This window comes from Equus quagga, chromosome 20 (genome assembly GCF_021613505.1).
Source record: "Equus quagga isolate Etosha38 chromosome 20, UCLA_HA_Equagga_1.0, whole genome shotgun sequence".
Classification (NCBI taxonomy): Eukaryota; Metazoa; Chordata; class Mammalia; order Perissodactyla; family Equidae; genus Equus; species Equus quagga.
In genome coordinates, this window is record NC_060286.1 from 17,305,718 (window position 1) to 17,325,756 (window position 20,039).

At 49.2% G+C, this 20,039-nt stretch overlaps 1 protein-coding gene across 1 annotated transcript in view; it reads right to left on the reverse strand.

Moving 5' to 3' along the window:
- Window positions 1-20,039, reverse strand: part of DPF3 (double PHD fingers 3) — a 243,247-nt gene that overhangs the window by 81,331 nt on the left and 141,877 nt on the right. Inside the window, exon 6 of the mRNA XM_046647021.1 lies at window positions 13,181-13,259. Coding sequence (XP_046502977.1) covers window positions 13,181-13,259 — 79 coding nt within the window. The remainder of the gene's footprint in view (window positions 1-13,180; window positions 13,260-20,039) is intronic.

Genomic DNA, 20,039 nt, shown 5'->3' on the forward strand with positions numbered 1-20,039 from the left:
TCAGGGTCAGCCTTGCCTTCAGGGAGGAAGAATCTGTAGTGGGTTAGTGGGTAGGCTGGGTGTGAACCACCCGGTTCAAATCCAGGCTCTGCTGCTGACGGACTGTGTGATCTTGGGTGAGTTGCTAAACCTCTCTGTGCTTTGGCATCCTCTCTGGAAAACAAGAATGATCCTGAGAGCACATCTACTTCACGGTTGTGAGGATTACGTGAGAGAACACATTTTAAAACAGTGCCGGGCTCATAGTAAGTCTCAGCCATTGTCAGCTGTTATTATCACCACTGCCATCAAAGCGGATCAGCAAAGGGAATAAACCCAAAAGGGGAGGGAGGGAATCCGGTAGTTTCTCCTCTGAAGTCTGGGGTGATGGAGTTCTAAGAAAAAGAGGGTGGGGAAAGATACATTCTGAAAATAAAGTATTAGAACCATCTGCTATCCTTTTATCATGTCAGCAACCTCACTCTGGAATTGTCTGTCGTATGGAATCAGACTGAGCCTCAAGACTGCTGATGCGTTCAGGGAGGGCTCAGCCCCCAGCCCCCGCTCAGTCTCCTTCCTCAGGTCAAGATCCTTTGCATCATGCATCTCTGAAGCCTTCACCCCTGGGAGCAGTCAGCCCTGCCTGTGCACAACCTGAGGTCCTTCTTTTCACCTTGGCAAGCACGCACCTGGATTTTGTGTTCCTGGCATGGCGCGCACGGCGAGGGACGGCTGTGACAATAAGGAAGGTGCAGCTTGCTTTCCTCTCTCTCTCCCTCCCCCCCCAGGGTGGATCCATCTGTCAAGCTGCAGAAAAAATGCTTGCCCACCTCCCAATCCAGAGCTGGATTCTCCAGGCAGGACCTCCCGTCTGGAGTTATGAATACCTTCAGTGTTGCCCCAGCAATACTTACAGCAGGCCCCCCACTCCAACCCTACCCCACTCACTCCTTATCTGGGTGGGGCGGGGCGGGGGTGGGGAAGAGGGAGAATCCGGGGCAGTTTGTGTGAACAAAGCCGGCTGCAGCAGACAGCAGAATCCTTCCTGCCGGGGAGAAGCGGCTGCCTTCCCCACTGATAACTTAATGACTCTGGCACATTTTCATCAGCCCAACTTGGAGAACGCAGTGGGTATCTGAGCCAGTGGTTTCCGAGAGACTGAAAGCAGCGACTGAAAGCAATTACGGGAGGAGCGTCCAAGAAACAAAGCCCGGGCCTTGGGACTCATGGGCAGCATCTCATTCCCAGCTCTGCCCCGTGGCACTTACATACAACCCTGAGGACGCCACTTCCTCTCTCTGCGGCTCCACTTCCTCGTCTGTAAAATCGACCCAGCAGAGTCCGTCATCTGCTGATGCCCCCAGGGCATCATGCTCACGACCATCAGGCAGGCACACATTCTAACACTGTATCTCACAACAGCACACAAGGTAAGGATTATCATCCCATCTTACAGATGAGGAAACTGAGTCTGAGGGAGTTGAAGCAACTTGCGAAATGACAGAGCCAGGATTTGAACTCGGGTCTGTCTGACCTCGAAGTGCATGCTGAAAGATGCGCTAGTCATTCTCCATCTGCCACCCCTCCCGGTGCCTGGGGCTGGCCTCTGTGGCCTCTCGCCCTCTGCTTCTGGTGGAGTTTGGCCAGTGGGAGGTACCACCAAGAGAACGGAGCGGGAGAAGAGGGAAGTTGGGGGTCTGTGCCCTGCCCATCCGTGCTTGGCAGCATGCTGGTGCAGGGGCTGCCCGCGCCCCTCCACAGCTCCGACCCTCCCTGGGAACCATGTGTCCTCCCCCTACTCCTTGGGACTTGGGATGGGGAGGGCTCCTCGCGTCACTTGTCAGTACCTTGATCCTGCCCACACCTCCATAACCACTCTGTCATCAAATCCTCTTCCGTTTAGCCCTTTTGAGTGGAATCCTATGTCCTGCTGGCCCTGGGACAGATACAAGAGGAGGCCATTTCCAGGAGAATCCTATCCTACCAGACTGGTTCCTAGACATTTGGGGGTCCCCACACCTTCCCCACCACCCTCTGTCTTCTCTCTGCAGAACCATCTTGGGGGATGGAGGAACACCTACGACCAATCTCCGGCTGGGAAAAAGCCCCAAGTGAGAAAAGCCCTGAGTGAGTCAGCTCGGGACAAAACCAGGGGATGCTTCCAAAAGGCGCCAGCTCAGACTCACGTTCTCAGGGTCACTGTTAATCCTTACGACTAGTTTAAATGCCCAGGCTTTTCTCAAGAGCCAATGATGGATCCACTGAGCTCAAGTGATAAAAGTGGTGGCTTCAAGATTGGTCCAGGTCCTGCAACATTTAGGGACCAAGAAGCTCCTCCTGGGCAAGGCCAGGCGGGCTCCCCCTTCCCACCCTCGAGCCCGGAGGCCCCCAGCATGGGTGGACGTGGGGTCTGGCCCTGGCTCTGACACTAACCCACTGTGCACCCTTGGACAAATCCCATACCTTCCTGGGCCTAGGTTCCCCACCTGTAAAATACGGGGCTTGGGTCAGACGGTCTCTAAATCCTTCCGTTCTAGAGCGTCACGATTCTGTTTTCGCTGGGTCCTCGGAGGCCTGTGTGCCTCCTGAAGCAATTACCCCCCCAAGTGTGATAGAGAAACAATGCAGGCTCCCAGCCAGAGCATCCACCCCCAGGCTGCCTACGCCCCTCTCCTCTCGCTACCAAGCCAGGTCTGCAGCTGCCTTCCTGTGGCTTCATTTCTTCTTCCAGGCCACTTTGATGCTTATTTTAAACTGAATTCTTCTGGATAGAAATGCAGGGGGCTGGAGGAGGGGTGGGGTGTAACATCCTGACTTTTCAGAGCCACATTCCTCGGGGCCTGGCACGGACCCACGTATTAGGAGTGAGCCCAGAGCCAGGATCCATCAAATGCCAGCGACTGCAAGTCCTGTGTCTTCATCAAGGGAGGGCATTCTGCTTATTTCAGGAATTTACTAGATATGAATGTGACTCCCAGTTAAAAAAAAAAAGAGAAACAGGAAGAATGAAGATAAGCCATAAGCCTTGCCTTTCACAGTGCTATATAACCTGATTCTGGATCCCCAGCAGAGAAATGCAGAAACTCCCCAAACCAAAACATTAAATGTGTCAGTGGGACTCATTCTCTCCCACCCTGCTGAGAAACAGCATAACAGGATTTTGGGGAACTCGGGCGTCAGCCTTCCTAGGTCAGCTAATTGGCTGTGTGGCCTTGGGCAAGTTAATCTCTCCAAACCTCAGTTTCCTTGTCTGTAAATTGGGGACAATAATACTTCGTACTTCCTGTTGTGAGAACTGAATGAGTCCATCCTCATAAAGTGCTCAGCACACTGCTTGGGTACACAACAAATGTTCAACAGACACTAGCTCTTTTTGATAATTCATTTAACTTTATCAGCTTGCTTCCCCGGTCCCTGACAATTCCAGGAACCAGTGCACAGAACACAACGAGGGGCCCAACTGAGGGGTGAAATAAATACCCTTTCTTCACTTGGCGTAAAGAAAACAAACGTTTATTGAGTGCGTCTATGAACCAGGCAGTGAGCTCATCGTTTCTACTTGCAGTCTCATTGAACCCTCTTGAAAACCCTCGAAGGTTAACCTTATTGTCCTCCCTTGACAGAAAAAGAAACTGAGGCTCACAGAGGTTTTGTGATTTGCTCAAGGTCATGGCTAGGAAGTGACATAGCAAAGATTCTGATGCTGGGCTTCTGACTCAAGAACCACCTTCGAATGACCATCAACCCTAGTAGAGACAGCATCTTTGGTTCCTTATTCTAGTGAGTCCTACGTTAGCATGTCTTTAGTTAGCTTAAAGAGTAAAATATAATTCTCTCTTTTTTTTTTTTTTTGCAGGGAAAGATTCGCCCTGAGCTAACATCTGTTGCCAATCTTCCTCTTTTTTTTCTCCTCCCCAAAGCCCCAGTGCATGGTTGTACATCCTAGTTGTAAGACCTTCTAGTTCTTCTATGTGAGCCGCTGCCACTGCATGGCTACTGACAGATGGGTGGTGTGGTTCTGCCACCAGGAACAGAACCCAGTCTGCCAAGGCAGTGAGAGTGCCAAACTTTAACCACTAGTCCATCAGGGCTGGCTCAATATAATCCTTTTTTCAATCCTATGATAAAAATACTTTAAATAATAAATATAATTGCCAACATTTCTGGGGAGGATAAACAGAGAAAGGTAAAAAATCGGATCCATTACTGCAGCCCCCAAATGTTTGGGAATCAGATCAGCGTGCTCTCTCTCAGGATCTCTGAGTGAATATCTGACCTAAATGCTGCCTCAGATACAGAGCAAGCTTTATTTGTGAGTCTCAACCTACCCGGTGTGTCTCATGGGCCCTGCCCTGACATAGGCCCCCATCCAGCCACAACACTGGCTAAGTTCCTCATTCCTTTGGGGAAACAAATGTCCATTAGCATCCATTAGTCCATTTCTGCCTGGATGGCCTGCCATCCCACAAACTCATATGTCAAAGTTTCGTCACTCCCCAAAATTACCTCCTTCCTCTAGAATATTCCAGTTAAGCCTTCCTCATGTCTCCACTACCCAAGCTCAAGACTTCCAGAGTCATGTTGTCGCCTCCCTCTCTTTTACCTCACATCCCGTCTGTCCTCTGTGGCTATTTCTCTCATAAAGTCTTTCTTGTTTGCCCTGTCCACATTGGTCCTGCTGTCACCACCACCTAGACTTCTCCGGTGGCTTGGAAAAGGCTCCTGTCAGCCATCAGGCTTCAGGCTCTCTCCTCTGAACACCTATCTTACCGAGATTTCCAGAGATGTCTCTGCGATCATCGTGATTCACCATTGACTATGCAGGCCAACTTCTAAGCAACTGGGTGGCCGTTCCCAGCATCCTTGTCCAACTCCATGCCTTACATTCTCCCCACCTAAATGCTCTGCTTTGGCCAGACTGGCCTATCTTCTGTCCTGGTATGTACATCCCACGTTCCTCAACATTTTGGGAGCAAACCCTGCTTGCTGGGGCTGGGATGCAAGTTGAATACAACATGTCCTGCCCTCAGAAGGTTCACAGTCCAGCTTAAAGAACAGAGAAGTAGACAAACAGTTCTCACACAGTGTGAGGGGTAGCCCCCGCAACGGTAGATGCAAGGGAAGGCAGATTCCAGGAAGAGGTGAGTGACTCGGGGAGGGGGGATTACAGGGGAGGGAGAGAGAGACTGCTGACTGGGATCAAGCCCTGGCTCTGCCACTTACTCGCTGTGTGACCTCAGGAAAGTTAATTAACTCTTCTCCTCCCCAGTTTCCTTATCTGTAGTCATACCATCTATCTCATGGCGCTTTTGCAAGAGTTAAAGAATTAATAAAGATGAAACCCATAGAGCATTCCAGGCCCATAAAATAAGTCAACACATTTATGCCATTACTATTATCACCTCACCCCCGATTCCCACACATCCCCCTCCATCCCTGGAGAGAGAAATCAATTCAACACACACTCACTGAGGACCTGTTGGCATCCTGGGGAAGCTCCCTCCAACACACCAGCCCCTGTGACCGTTCCCTCCCCTGAATTCCTACAGTGCTCACTCTCAATGAAATACCACCCGGTGGCGTGTCATCTCCTCATGTGATATCAGCTTCATCTTTCCTAATATCATGGAGGCAGAGGAAATAAGGAAGAAATACACATCAAGCACATACCCCATGCAAACATGTTTACACACATTATCACATGGAGCTTTCCCTACCACGTACCATCCCCACTCCACACCTGAGGACGCGGAGACTCCCAGCAGCAAAATGACCTTCTCCAAGTGGAAGAGACACAATGTGACCTCAGCCTTCTCCCTCCAAAGTCAGTGCACACTGGCCTTGACCCAGCTCTCGCTAACCCAGGCGGCACGGGCCTCGCTCCTCCTTTCTTACCACCCCCACCCCACCCCCACGACTTGAAGAAGAGAAATCAAAGCCTGTGCACCAGGCCCTTTGACCTCTCAATTCTGCTCCTAGGAAATAATAAAAGCCTTATGCAAAGATAGAGCTGCAATAGTGTTTTTAATAGCCAACAAATTTTCAACTGTCTAACCGTCCAACAAGTAGAACATTGATCAAGCAAACCGGGGCATGTCCATGTAATGGAGCACCATATAGCCCTAAAACGTCCTTATAAAAACGTCTTTATTGGCATGGAAAGATGTTCCTCATGTATCGTCGAGTGGAGGAAGGGAGTAAAGTGGTACAGATCGTTTAGAGTCTTTGTGTGTGTGTAGAAAGAGACAGAGAACCCTAACATAGTATACAAGAAAACAAAATGTAAATTATCTCTGCAAAGTAAGATTACAGGTGATTTTTATTTTTCCGTTTTCACGTATCTGTAATTTCTGATTTTTCTGCAATGAATCTATACTAATTCCATAGAAAAAAATTATTTGAAAAAACAAAAAGATCCTCCACAAATGCTAATATCTACCCTGTTACTGGTCATCCACACCTTAGTAGAAAGTATTTGCCATGAAGTTTGCATCAAGTAACAGCTAGCTGAGCACAAGGCTTGACTGGAGGAGGAAGTAATTCAAGAGGGTGCGAGTTGCCGTCCGGAAAAGAGAGGGGCCGGGGGAGCAGGGCAGGCAGCAGGAGCAGGGGAGGAGGAGAAATGCAGGGGTGAGGGGATCAGAGAGAAACTTCAGCCTCCCTCCAGCTCTGCTGGGACACTGCCACCTGTGTCCGTGAAGCGATGGCATTTAAATATTTAAACAGACCCAGCTTTGCCCTAACAAATGCACTCAATCTCCAGGGATCAATCCTATGCCACAGGCCCTGTTCCACAAATCAAGTTTCTGGGGCATGGAGCCTCTCCCACCCTCCCCGCCGCACCCCATGCAAGGGTCTGCGAGATAATAGAGGCGACAACTGAGTGATGAGCCCGGCTTCCCTTCAGCGACGAGGGCAGCCAGCCTGAAGGCCACGTTATTGGCTTTTCCGCTGCAGCTTGAAGCTAAAAGCACATGAGCCTCAGAGAATGTGGGGCCTTCATGCCCTCAAAAAAAATTTTTAATAAGACTGCAGTAGTCATCTGATTCTCCCTGTGCACTCAGGTATGGGGGAAACCGGAGTAATTTGAAGGAGGTTGAGGTCACGCAGATTTTCTGGACTGCCTTGGACGCAAGCTGTGTCTGTCCCACATGCCAATCCACTCATCCCACGGCTGCTCCTGGCCCGGGCATGGCGGAATTCCTGTGACATCCCCCAGTCCCACATCTTGTCTGCTGGGGGCAGAGCCTCCTTGTTAAGCCACTGCCTGGAAGCAAGGAGCCCACGGTGTGGGGAAGGGGTGCTGATGGGGTGTCTAGAGACTCGAGAAGGAGCCCCCTCACTGACAAATGAGGAAAGTGGTGCCACAGCCACGGAGGGTAGAACAGAGACACCCCGAACTCTGCTTTTAGCCCCAGCCCTTTCTCCTCCCAGGGTGCCGCCACCAAAAGGAGGAGGGAGGGACTGCAGACTTATTTTGACGCTGCCCCAGCTGGACACAGTTACACCCCCAGTGGATTTCTAGACGGGAGGCAACACTGCCAAGTGGTCCCGTTTTCAGTCACGGGCCATACAATTGAAAATACATGTCTCTGGGGTGAGGGAAGAGAACGAAGTTCTCACTGATGGGGAGGTTAAGCTGAGAGGACTCGCTCCTGATGTATGAGCATCAGACGTGGCTCAGATGTGAGTCTCGTTCCTAGGAGGCCTTCAGGCATGGCATATCTATTTGCCTTTTGTCAACAATCCACCCTAATGTCCCAGTTTGGGTGCCAAAGGAGGTATGATTTTAATAGACTTAAATTTTTAAAACTCAAAATTACATAATCCATTCCATCCCACTTCAATTATAATTACTATCTGACTCCAACTTACCAACCTGACACCTAGAAGCAGCCTGTCAACAGCGGACAGGGCGTCACCTCATAAATGAGGCGTGTGCACTCATAAATTCACTTTTAAAGCATGTTTTTTTCCTCAACTCTTACAAAAACCAAACTCCAGGGTCAGAGGGCATATTTAACCAGCAGTCTGTGTGGCAATGCCCTGGGGTACGTTGGCTCTGGAGCCGGAAAAACCAGGATTCATATCCCAGCTTCAGCATTAACTAGCTGTGTGACCTTGGACAAGTCCCTTTACCTCTCTGAGCCTCAGTTTCTTCACAGTGAAGTGCAGTCAATTGTCCCTGCCTTTCAAGGTTAGTGTGAGGATTTCCAGAAACAATGTACGTAAAATGCTTAGCACAGTGCTCTGCACACTGTAGCAGCCATTAGCAGGAGTTATCACCATGATCAGACAAAACTGGGAACAAAAGATAAGCGTGGCGAGGATGTGAAGAAATTGGAACACTGTACACAGTTGGCGGGAACGCAAAATGGTGCCGCTGCTTAGGGAAAACAGTACGGATGTTCCTCAAAAGACTACAACCAGAATTACCACGTGTTCTAGCAATCCCATTTCTGGGTATTTATCTGAAAGAACTGAAATCAGGATCTCAAAGGGATATTAACACTCCTATGTTCATTGCAGCATTATTCACAACAGCCAAGATGTGGAAACAACCTAACTGTCCATTAATGGATGAATGGATAAAGAAAATGTGGTATATACGTACAATGGAATACTATTCATCCTTAAAAAAGAAGGAAATTGAGGCCTCCGCCTGGCCGAGTGGTTAAGTTCATGCGCTCCGCTTCGGCGGCCCAGGGTTTCGCAGGTTCTGATCCCAGGCGCGGACATGGCACTGCTCATCAGGCCATGCTGAGGCGGCATCCCACATGCCACAACCAGAGGCACTCACAACTAGAATATACAACTATGTACTGGGGGGCTTTGGGGAGAAGAAGGGAAAAAAAAAGAAGAACATTGGCAACAGATGTTAGCTCAGGTGCCAATCTTTAAAAAAAAGAAATTGTTAAGATCTTATGTTGTGTTCTTTCTACAGTAAAATAAAATTAAAATTAAATTTTTTTAAGAAACTTTTTTAAAATCTAGGAAGTAAATAAAAACTTCACAGATCACTTCTGCTGTGCCCAGCAAAAGGGCAAATGGCCGTCTTGCTCCTCCCTAAATGCCTAACGCTCAGAGACAACATGTTCCCCCTCCCTGAATATCACCCCGTCACCACCATCTTCTTTCCTATGATGCTCCTTGAACAGAGAGAATGGAAACGTGGATCTCTCATCAGGAGTCTGCCCCAATGATGCGAACAGAAAATTCAGGGTTGGGAGCAGTTAGGAAAAGAAGAGGCAAACTCTTGAAATGATTTCTAAAACATCCCAGTAGCCCTAACCCAAGGATTCCTCTCATACATCTATCTTCAGTGATCATCCGCCTACAAAAGGGGGCTAAAGATTCCATTCGGACTTAAAGCTATTGAGTAAATTAAAGTCATGTGCTGGATTGCTGAGTTTTATATGGGGCGGCTGAGCCTTATACCAATGCTGAAAGAAGTGAAAGGAAAGATTCTAAAGAGACCAACTAAAACAATGATGCAAGCCAGTGGCATTCTGCCTGGAGAGTTCCTGAGACTCTAGAACTTCCAGATGCAAAGAGCAGGGAATACTGAAAGGGCCAGTCAGAGGCCAGAAGCCTCCGAACTTGAAGGAAGTACACCAGTCATTCTCAAGAGTCAATATTCTTAAGTGGCCCCCAGGAGCTCTCAAAACATACAGGTTCCTGGGCCCGCTCCCGGCGGCTCTGATACAGGAGGTCTGCTGCGAGGCCTGGGAATCCACATTTTAATAAATGCCTAGGTTATCTCTGTGCAGGGGGTCCAGGTCCATGCCTGGACAAACACTGACAGCCTTTCCCACAGAGTCTTATTCAGTTACCTTGTTTGTGGATAACACTCGTCCTTCAGCAAGAGATTGAAAGGGAAGAAACAGAACTTTAATCCTTAAGCTTGGTAAACTTTCAGGATAATTAATAGACATTGGTTACTTGCTGGAAAATGAAGTATTCATCTACATACACACACCATGGATTGGGTAAAAAGTAAATTAAGTTCAAATGATTTAATATTTCTCCAAGATGGAACAAATTCAATGGCTGAGTGAAAAGCAACAGGCAAACCATCTATCACCTGAAGTTAGCAGCTAAGATAATATTTCAACCACCCATCTTGAAAGGGAAGCTTGGACCAAGAACATAATAGGACAACTATATTTAGGAATATATACCAGGAAGGGTTAAATACAATCGCATCTGAAAAATAGCTATTACTACTCCACATAAACTCAGAAGGAGGTGGTGGGGTCCAAGGTGGCCTAATATTTTCATAAATAACTCAAAAGATGAAGTGAGGATTATGCAAATCAAACCACAGATGATACTAACATGGCAGGGATTGTGAATCTATGGAGAATAAAATTTAACTACTGGGCAACGGCTTTAAATGTGCCTTTATTGAATCTTGTCTATTGAAGTCACATATTATTGTATCTCTTTATTGAGACTCAATAGGGCAGATGCAGAGTAATTTATGGATGAAGGAATAATCAAATGCATCAGAAGAGAAGAGCACACACCTGGAGAGGCGTTAGGCTGGGGTCAGGACAGGTACGGCGTGGGAAGTCGTTGAGATGGTGCACAGTGCAACGGGCTGGCCAAACACTTCTATTCTCTACCGACATGGGTTGTGTTAAGGGCCGATGTGTAAAATAAACAAGGAAATTGGTCTGCTACTCTTTGAGCCACTTGGCCTTGGTGCTACTTCCAATGGGAGTGCTGAGCTTAACTGTAAACCCAGAAGAGAATGCAGAGCAGGCTGTCGCAGAGATTATGGGATGTGGCCCTGGGTAAACCAAGAATCCAAGGGGATGTTCAGAGGGCTCCAGAATAGACAAAATGCTGAATGTGCCTATTTGTCGGGAAAAGATGCACAAAAGATAAGGGGGCCTGTAGGAGAGAAAAATTTCAGCTCCTATTAAGGGAAAACAATCATTCAAAGCACAGTTGGAATCACAGAAGAAAGGGCAGCTTATGGCAACAGCATCCCTGGGGACATTCAAGGAGGTGACCAGACACCTCTCTACTCAGGATGCATTAGAGATTATTAAAAGCATTCCTTGCTCAGTTCGGGGGTGGAGGGTGGGCCTCATGACCTCTCCAAAGGTCATTCCTATCCCAAAGGATCACACGTCTGAAGGGCACCAGATAAAAATAAAGTCTATTAATCACTGTGCTGCCACACGATTTCCTAAGAGAGAAGGGTAATCTACGGTGGACCTTGCTCTGCTGAGGGAGGAAAAGGGAGGTAGCGCCTGCAGGGACAGAGCCAAGAAATCAGCCGCTGAGACTTCCAGAAAGCCAACATCAGGCCTGCGACTAGGCCGCCCAAGCACCACACGGTGTAAACAGGAGGAGGAAGAGACCCTGCGGGGAGGGGAACAGGAAACAGCGAAGGGCACTGAGAGCCCCTCAACAAAGCCACAGGAGCCTGGGGGAGTGGGTGTGGTGCAAGGACTTCAGGCAGAAAGAGGGGAGCGAGCGAGGCAAGAGAGGGACACCCACAAAGGGTGCTCCACGGGGGTCACATGCAAGGAGGCAGCGTCAGAGACAAAGAAGTGAAGAGAGGAACTGAGGGGCTGGCGAAGAAGGGTGCGTGCGTGTGTCTGGGAATATATGGCACTATGACTGGCTGAGAATCCAATGAAAGCTGTAGAGATAGAGCAAAAAGTAATCCCACTGTCTCTGGTAGCAGAAAAATCACATAATAAAAACAAGGCTTTTTAAAAGCAACCGAGTGGCAATGCGCCAGTTCCAAAGCAGGGGTTGGCATTCTTGATGGCTGGGCTGCTCCAGCCAGGCACAGCTGGAAAGCCCGCTCCATGGGGGTCGGAAGGACTCTTCGCAGCCCAGAGCCAGCCTCCCAAGAGCTAGCAGGCTTGGGCTTTTAAAATCCGTCAGAACAAAACTGAACCCACCCAGGAAGTGAGACCCAGGCAGAAGCAGGCACCTCCTGGTATTGCCAAGAGGAATCGGACCCCGTGCCCTGCTCTCTCCTCATCCTGAAACGGAATTGCTTTGGGATGGAGACGTACCTGCAGGAATGTCATCTGCACGGTGTATTAAACAGCCAAATGGGGGTCACGGAGTTGGATTTCTTCTAGCAAAATGTTCTCCAACTAGCTGTCACCCCACTAGCACAGAACAACTTTTTGAAATCAAAAGAGGCCAGTGAAAAGGGAGGAAAACGCACCAGCCCCGGTGCGCCCCATCCTGCCTGGTTCTCTCTCTGCTTGCACGGAGACTGCAGACACTGGTGGGGCGCCCAGAGGCACCACCGGGCCAGGGCCCTGCCATTCCCTCTGCGGCCCCTTCTCCCCCTTGGCAGAGCTCTGCGTCCTCAGAGAGGAGAAGATGGGAAGAGAAGACGGTCAGGGAAAGTGGTTTTGAGGGCCTCCCTTGCCGTGGAATGAGCAGATGGCGCCCGATACAGTGAGAAGACAACTGGGGCAAGGATTTCAGACCCACCACCCAGTGCTCTGGTAGGTGAGAGAGAAAAAAGCTCGCTCGAGCCCACAGCAATCCCTGGGAAAGCTGGAGATTTCTGGAAGTCCACCGAGTGCCACTGCTCCCTGCCGTTCTCTCCCTCAGCATTCCCCCAGCTCTGTCTGCAGAGCCTAAACCCAGGAGCCAGGCAGTCGCTTGTCCAAAAGATGTCTCTGAAGCAAGCAAGGAAGGCTGGAGATGGATCGAGGGCCATGTATTAAACTAAGTCATCAACAGAGAAAGATTCATAACGTGCCCTACCTAGGACAGGAGAGAGAGAGACAGAGAGAGAGAGTGAGAAGGGAATTAAAGGGAAGCAAACGACAAAGCCACGGGGGCCAAGCGTCTTTGTCAGAGGATTTTGAGTTATGCTTTTGGTTGTAACTCTCTGAAATAGAGAAAGGAACAGAGGATGAATCTTAAGGAGACAGAGAGAATGAAAGAGAGCGAGCCGGAGGAAAGCCACGAAAGAGGGCGCTGCCAGAGAGGGCACAGAGTGGAAGGCGGCGAGGCCTCCCGGGCCCTCCCCCTCATGCAGAACTGTGGGGCCAGCCGCAGTAGCAACGGCAGGTAGTGACAGCAGGCACACGGGCTGGGGCTGCAGGCTAGAGAGGAGCAGCCAGCGAGCCTGAGGCTAGGGGCTGCCAGCCAGGGATGCACACAGAAGGTGGGGCGGGGACAGGAAGGCGGCATGGCCCATACTTACTGTCACAGACGTAAGGTTTGTCGTGGTCTTCCTGAGAGGCCGCGTCGTGCCTCCTCCTGCCACCGGCCGAGCCACGGGCCTGGGGAGACATTGGGGCATCAGGATGTTTATTATTCTGATTGTCACTATGGTTCTCGAGCACGTAGTCTGGGAGTCCCTGAACGCTTTGTCTACATCTCCTCATTCAACTTTCATCACATTTGTACCAATACCCACCCCGTTTTACAGGCCAGGAAACTGAGGCCCAGAGAGGTTAGGTAACTTGCTTCAAATCACTCAGCCACTCATCTGCATCATCTCATTAACCTTCACAACTCCAAGGCGGGGAGGGCACTACTATTAGCTCCATTTTATAGGTCAGGAGACTGAGGCACCAGAGAAGTTAAGTAGCTTGCCCAGGGTCACTTGGCTACTAAGTGCAGAGCCAGGACGCAAACTCAGGATGCTCTGACTGCAAAGCCTGGATCTACCGAATTCCCATACTCCACTGTTGCCGCTAGGACCTCTTCCTCCAACTGCTCAGCCTTCCAGCTTCATCGACCCCACACGAACATGCCAGTTCTGCTCCCCTCACCTGACCGGAGGACAGGCACGTTGGGAGCAAGTCCTGACAGGGACAAGAAGCACACATGCAGTCAGGACCGCAGCTCCTGTGTTCACACTTCCCCTGCTCTAGTCTCTCAAGAGCCAGCCAGGCCTGGCAGTGGGGCCTGAGCCCAGCCTACGGGGAGCTCGTCTCTCCACGGCTCAGCCTACTCCACAGGGGTGAGCTGCAGCCAAGCCACCCCATGCGGTCTGCCTTAGGCCTCCAGCCAGAGACAGAGACCTTGACCCCTCACCATCTCCTGGGGCTGGACTCCTGACACCACCACCCAGTGTGCATCTCCAGACAGGTCAGCATAACCTAGGGGAGGAGGAGGTGGAATGAGTTCTACCTCCAAGGAGAGGAGAGGCCAGCCAGAGAGGGAGCTGGCAACTCTGCAGCCCCGGGACAGTGGCTATGAGAGCTCGGCAGGGTTTATTTTTAAACCTCTGTAAGTCCCACACCGGTCACGTGTGTAGCACCCCAGCCTCCTCCAGGTCACTCTCCGGTAATGAGTAGCAGTAAACCCCAGGCAAGGAAAGGGCTGCTGGGGTCTTTGGGGACAGAGAGGAAGGTGCAGCAGATGAGAAATAAAACATGGCAGCAACCTGGGATGCAGAGAAAATGGGGCGATCCCAGGGGCCTGGCCTGGAAAAGTGGCCCTGGGGACTTCACAATGGCAAGGCCCGCAATGCTCACACACACACACACACTCACACTCTCTCTCTCACACACACACACACACACTCACTCTCTCTCACACACACACACACATACTCATTGGGGCTTTCACAGCGGAAAGGGCTGTACCGCAGGCCTGTGATGCTCACGCACTCTCACAAAACACACACTTCACAATCAACACTACCTGCCAAGCTACCACCTCTGCCACCCCCTCAGCTTGTCTCTCTCCAAAACAAATTACAAAATTCCACCTCCCTCCTTCCCCCCTCCCACAGGTCTCTCTCTCCTTGCCTCCCCACCCCCCGCCCCTGCACACATGACAGCCAGCAGCCCCCTCCCCTTGCCCTCGTTACTCAGACTTGACCTGAAGAGGGAGCTGTGAGGTGCTGGCAGCAGCCACCCTAGGCACTGACAGGCCTCCCCGCCTGCCCACACACCCAGGGTGGTCACCCTCAGCTGCCCTTGCCCCACCATGCCCCCTCAGTGAAGCCAGGGACAGCTTGACGTGTGCAGCCCGCAGCCCTGTCACAGCCGCCTCAGATCAGGTGAAAGCAAGTCAAGCAGAATGACGGAGGCGACTGCGGCTCAGATCGGGAGGGGGCTCCGAGAGACTAAAAATACCGCCTGGGCAACGAGGAGGAGGAGGAGGAGACAGTGTTCGGGGGAGCAGCCAGCGGGAAGCAGAGGCCCTGCCTTCCTGAGAGCCGGGCTCCATCTCACTCGGCAGTGTTGACCAGCAGGGGACGGCGCGCTCCCCGACTCGCCCTGCACCTCAGCTTCCTCAACTGCAAAACGGGAATTGTGGCCATAGGGCACTGAGGGGACTACATGGGACTCTTCCTGTGGCAGTAGCACTCTTACAGTCTCCTGGACTATCTCAGGTTTGGAAACTCAGAATCCAACTTGTCTTGCTCAATCGTCACACCCTCAGAGAAGCCCTCCATGCTCGATGATGTCCACTCATACCCTCCCCATCGTTCTTTCTCCTGCCCTGCTCTACGTTTCATCCCAGCACCTAGCATTGTCTGACGTTTTAGACATGTGTTGTGTACTAGCTGGTTTTCTCTCTCCCACACAAGGGTGGGAAACACGTCTATTTGGGCCACCACTATGCTAGGAACCTGGCACAGGGCCAGCCACTTAAGAAGTGCTTAATAAACATTTGCTGACTAAATGAACGAATCAGTCAGTTGGTCAGTGAGTCAATCATCTTCACTGCCTCTCATTCATTCTCCAAATCCAAGTGCTATTGTTTTTTCCTTCAAACACCATCTTAGGCTTCATATTTCCCTTCTGTTCCAAATCTTAATCCAGGAGCTCGTCAATTAATGGCTGAACTGCTCAAAGAACCCACTAGCTGGGGTTCTAACCCTGCACTGCCCTACCCAGTCCACCATGCGTGACTCCCAGGACAATTAGACAAGGAGTGAAGGCCAGGAAACGGTGGTCATTCATTCATTCACCCATTCATTCATTGCCATCTTAAACCCACTTAACACATCCAATGGTAACCTAGCGCCAATCCCATCAGGTTCACCTCATGCTCATGCTACGTCCACGACTTTGTTTCTATTGATCCCTGTCATGGACTAGCCTCTCCTCTGCCCGTCCACATCTGATCCATGTTTTAGCCCTGCCAACATCCCACTCTTCCAGGAATCTTCCTCTGGCCACATTGAGGAGCAAAAAGAGCATCAGCTTTCAAGTCAGACAGACTAGATTTAAACACCAGCTATGTGTCTTTGGACAAGTTACTTCCCTAAGCATTCGTTTTCTCAACTGAAAAATAGGCCTAGCAACACCTTTATTGCAGAGTTGCTGAGAGGGTTGGAGCTGAGGGTGTGTGAAACCACAGAGGACAGCACTGTCTACAGGAAGTGCTCGATACGTTATTTCCCCTCCTTGCCCAAGTTGATCTCTTTCTCTCTCCTCCGAACTCTTATTGCCTTTGGTTAGCGCATAGTCAGAAGCCTGCTACTTTCTAATTGTATCATGACTATTATTATTTTCTCCTCAATTTAATTCCAAGGTCCTTGGGGACAAAGATGGCACTTCACGCTTTATTATGAACCCCTAATACTTAGCACTGTGCTGGGCACATGGCATCCAAAACTCTTTGACATATATTAGCTCAGTTTATTCCTCCAATACCCTCTGAGTTAAACCAGGTAACGTTAGGATTCCCATTTGGCACTTGAAGAAACAGATTCTGAGAGGGTTCATGACTTGTCCACTGTTACAGAGCCAGTAGAAGGAGCAGACCCAGGTATCCAGATTCTATTATAGAAAACTTTGAGGCTGACTGTCCAAAAGAAACCAGTCTTCCCTCTCTGAGAACCACCCACTCCACCCCACTCCTCCCCACTCCACCTTCCCATTCACCCGTTGGGAGGCCATGGCAGCCATGATTATACCACATGTCCCTTCCCCACTGGCCACAGTTGATTGACCGGCTCAGGAGCAGACACCTGACCCAAGCTGGGCCAATCAGATTCTACTTCCAAGGGACTTTGAATTGGGAAACAGTGGCTCTAGTTAGTACAGGTCACTTGAACTGGGGACTCATAAATTCAGGAGCTATGTGGCTATGTGCACAGAGAAGCAGGAAAGACCATCTTGTGAAAGAAGAATGAAGGAAGGAGAGTAGAGGCTAGAAGCTACCTGAGTTCCTTACTTTTTCACAGTCCTAAATCCCTTCTACTTTATTCTCCTTCCTGAGGTCTGAGTCTTCAAATATTGCTCAAATATGGGGCATTGACCCACAGCTTGTCAAATACTTCCAATTTTTGCTTAAGCCATTGCATTTCCTGAAACTACAAGACCCTCAACCAGGACAGACTCGGTCCTAAGCAGAGCACTATTCCTCTACACCAGTTGTTCTCAAATAGTGGTCCAGGGGTCCTTAGGGATTCCTGAGACTCTTTCAGGAGTCTGCAATGTCAAAACTATTTTCATAATAATACTAAGATGCTATCTGAAGTCTATGCTCTCACAAGTGCACAGCGGAGTTTTCCAGAGGCTACATGACATGATGATGTCATCACACTGTATGTTAGGGGTATTCTTAAGCATAACATTTTTTCTGTTTTAATTTCTAATGCAGTGTGTATCACTAGTTATAACCCACAAGAACAATAGCTTTTGGGGGGCTTTCAGTAATTTTTTTTTCTTTTTTCCTTTTGTTGAGGAAGATTAGCCCTAAGCTAACATCTGCCACCAATCCTCCTTTTTTGCTGAGGAAGACTGGCCCTGAGCAAACATCCATGCCCATATTCCTCTACTTTAGATGTGGGACGCCTGCCGCAGTATGGCTTGACAAGCGGTGCCACGTCTGCACCCAGGATCCGAACCAGCAAACCCCGGGCAGCTGAAGCAGAACGTGTGGACTTAACCGCTGCGCCACCAGGTCAGCCCCAATTTCAGTAATTCTTAAGTAAAGAATTCCTGAGATCAAAAACAATCAAGAACCACTGCTCTACACCCTTGCTATTTAAAGTGTGGTCCTCAGACCAGCAGCACTGGCATCACCTGGGATCTTATTAACCAGGTAAGATCTCAGTCCCCACCTGTCAGACCAACAGCATCAGAATGTGCACTTTAACAAGATCACCAGGTGCTTCATGTGCACACTAAAGTCTGAGAAGCCCCAGACTGCACCACAGCACATCAATAAATACTCACTGATTGACTGATGGGTTGATTGCTAACACTCACATGCATGACTCATAGGAATTTTGTGAATTTTAAAGGGCTTTGATTTCTTGGGCTAAAGTTGCCATAGACACAATTATTAATTGTTGGGTCTGAACTTCCCTCACCCCTCAGGATATCTCCATTGTCAAAGCTCCAAGAGCTGTTCTCTTTGCTTGTATCCTCCTGATAATATCTAGCCTTTATTAACTACTCAAAATTGGCTGTGTATTATTATCTCCATTTTAATGATGAAGAAACTGAGGCCCAGAGTACGTATATAATTTGGCCAAGCTCACAGAGATTACATAATTCACCCAAAGTCTAGTACATGGTGGAGCTGGGATTTGAACTCACAGTTCACACCAAGCAGAGGCTGTCCGAATAATCACTACTTAGCCTCGACTTCCTCGATTAGCACACAAAGCACCTGGGGGTCTTGTTAAATGCAGACTCTAATTCTGTCCTTCTAGGGTGGAGTCTGGGGTCCCACATTTCTAACAAGATCTCAGGTGATACTGAGGCTACAGTCCAGGGACCACACACTGAGGTCTACAGCCTTAGGCTGCCTCTCAGTTCTGACGACAGAAATGGGAGTGACTGTTCTCCAGGAGCCAGCAGCAGCTTGAATACGCCGCTTTAAAGGGTGACTTAGTTGAGGCTATGGGTGAAGCAGCTTCACACTTACTCCAGCACAGGCAGACTCATCCTCACTCTCCCAGGTCCTCCCATGGCTCCCACCATGGGTGACATGTCCACAATGTCACTGCACAACGTAGAGCCATTCAACTGCCCTTCCAACATCAGGTGGGCCTGGAGCTGGTCTAGACCCCAACCAGGCCCCTCACTGTGCTCAGGCCTTCTCTCAGCTCCCATGAAGTTGAAATATGACTTTTCTTTCTTTTTCCATTATTCATTCATTCATTCATTCAACAAACTGGTCATTGGCTACATGCTGGGCACTAGGTCAGGCATGACCTAGTGGAAAAAGCACAGACCTATGTTCAAATCCTAGCTTCTTCTTTACCAGGCTGGATGACCTTGAGCAAGTTGCTTAACCTCTCTGAGAGTAATAATACCAACTTACGGGCATGAAAGAAGCAATGCTGGCCAACAGAAATATAATATGAGCCATACATCATTTTTAGTAGCCACATTAAAAAAAGAGTAAAAAGAGAAACAGGTGCAATTAATTTTAATAACATATTTTTATTTAACCCAATGTATCCAAAATATTATCATTTCAATATGCAACCAATATTTAAAAATATGAAAGCGATATTCTGCATTCTTTTTACACCAAGTCTTCGAAATCTAATATTTTACATTTGCAGCACAATTTGGACTAGCGACATTTCAAGTGCTCAGTAGCCACCTATGGCCAGTGGCTGCCATAATGGACAATGCAGAAATAGAGAATGTAGTATAAATCGTCATCACTCTCTGTATGGTAACTCTTATTGTAGTGAGCCTCATCGCACACCTGGTATATGGTAAGTATAAATGGCTGCTGCCACTACTGCTGGTATTCTTACAGAAGACACCCAATTCATGTTCACTGACTGTGAGTCCAATCATCTAGATTTAGGTTGGGGGTGGAGAAGATGTGAAGAGCACCATTCTCCACAATCTACTTGAGTACGTCTGGTTTGAGGTGAGGGAAGGGATGGAAGCAGGTCTGGAGGTATCCAGCTCTTGGAGTTCACAAAAGACCCAGAAATTGCACATTCTAAAGCCTCCTTTAATGATGGAGTTAGACATTCATTATTTTGTAACCTCCAATTAAGTCATGGGTCTAGGCAAGTTCATCAATGGCTGATGAAACAATTGATGAAAACTTGATGGGGAACTTTTATGAAGAGAAATCAGGTTGACACTATCCAAATCCACTGACCAATTTCA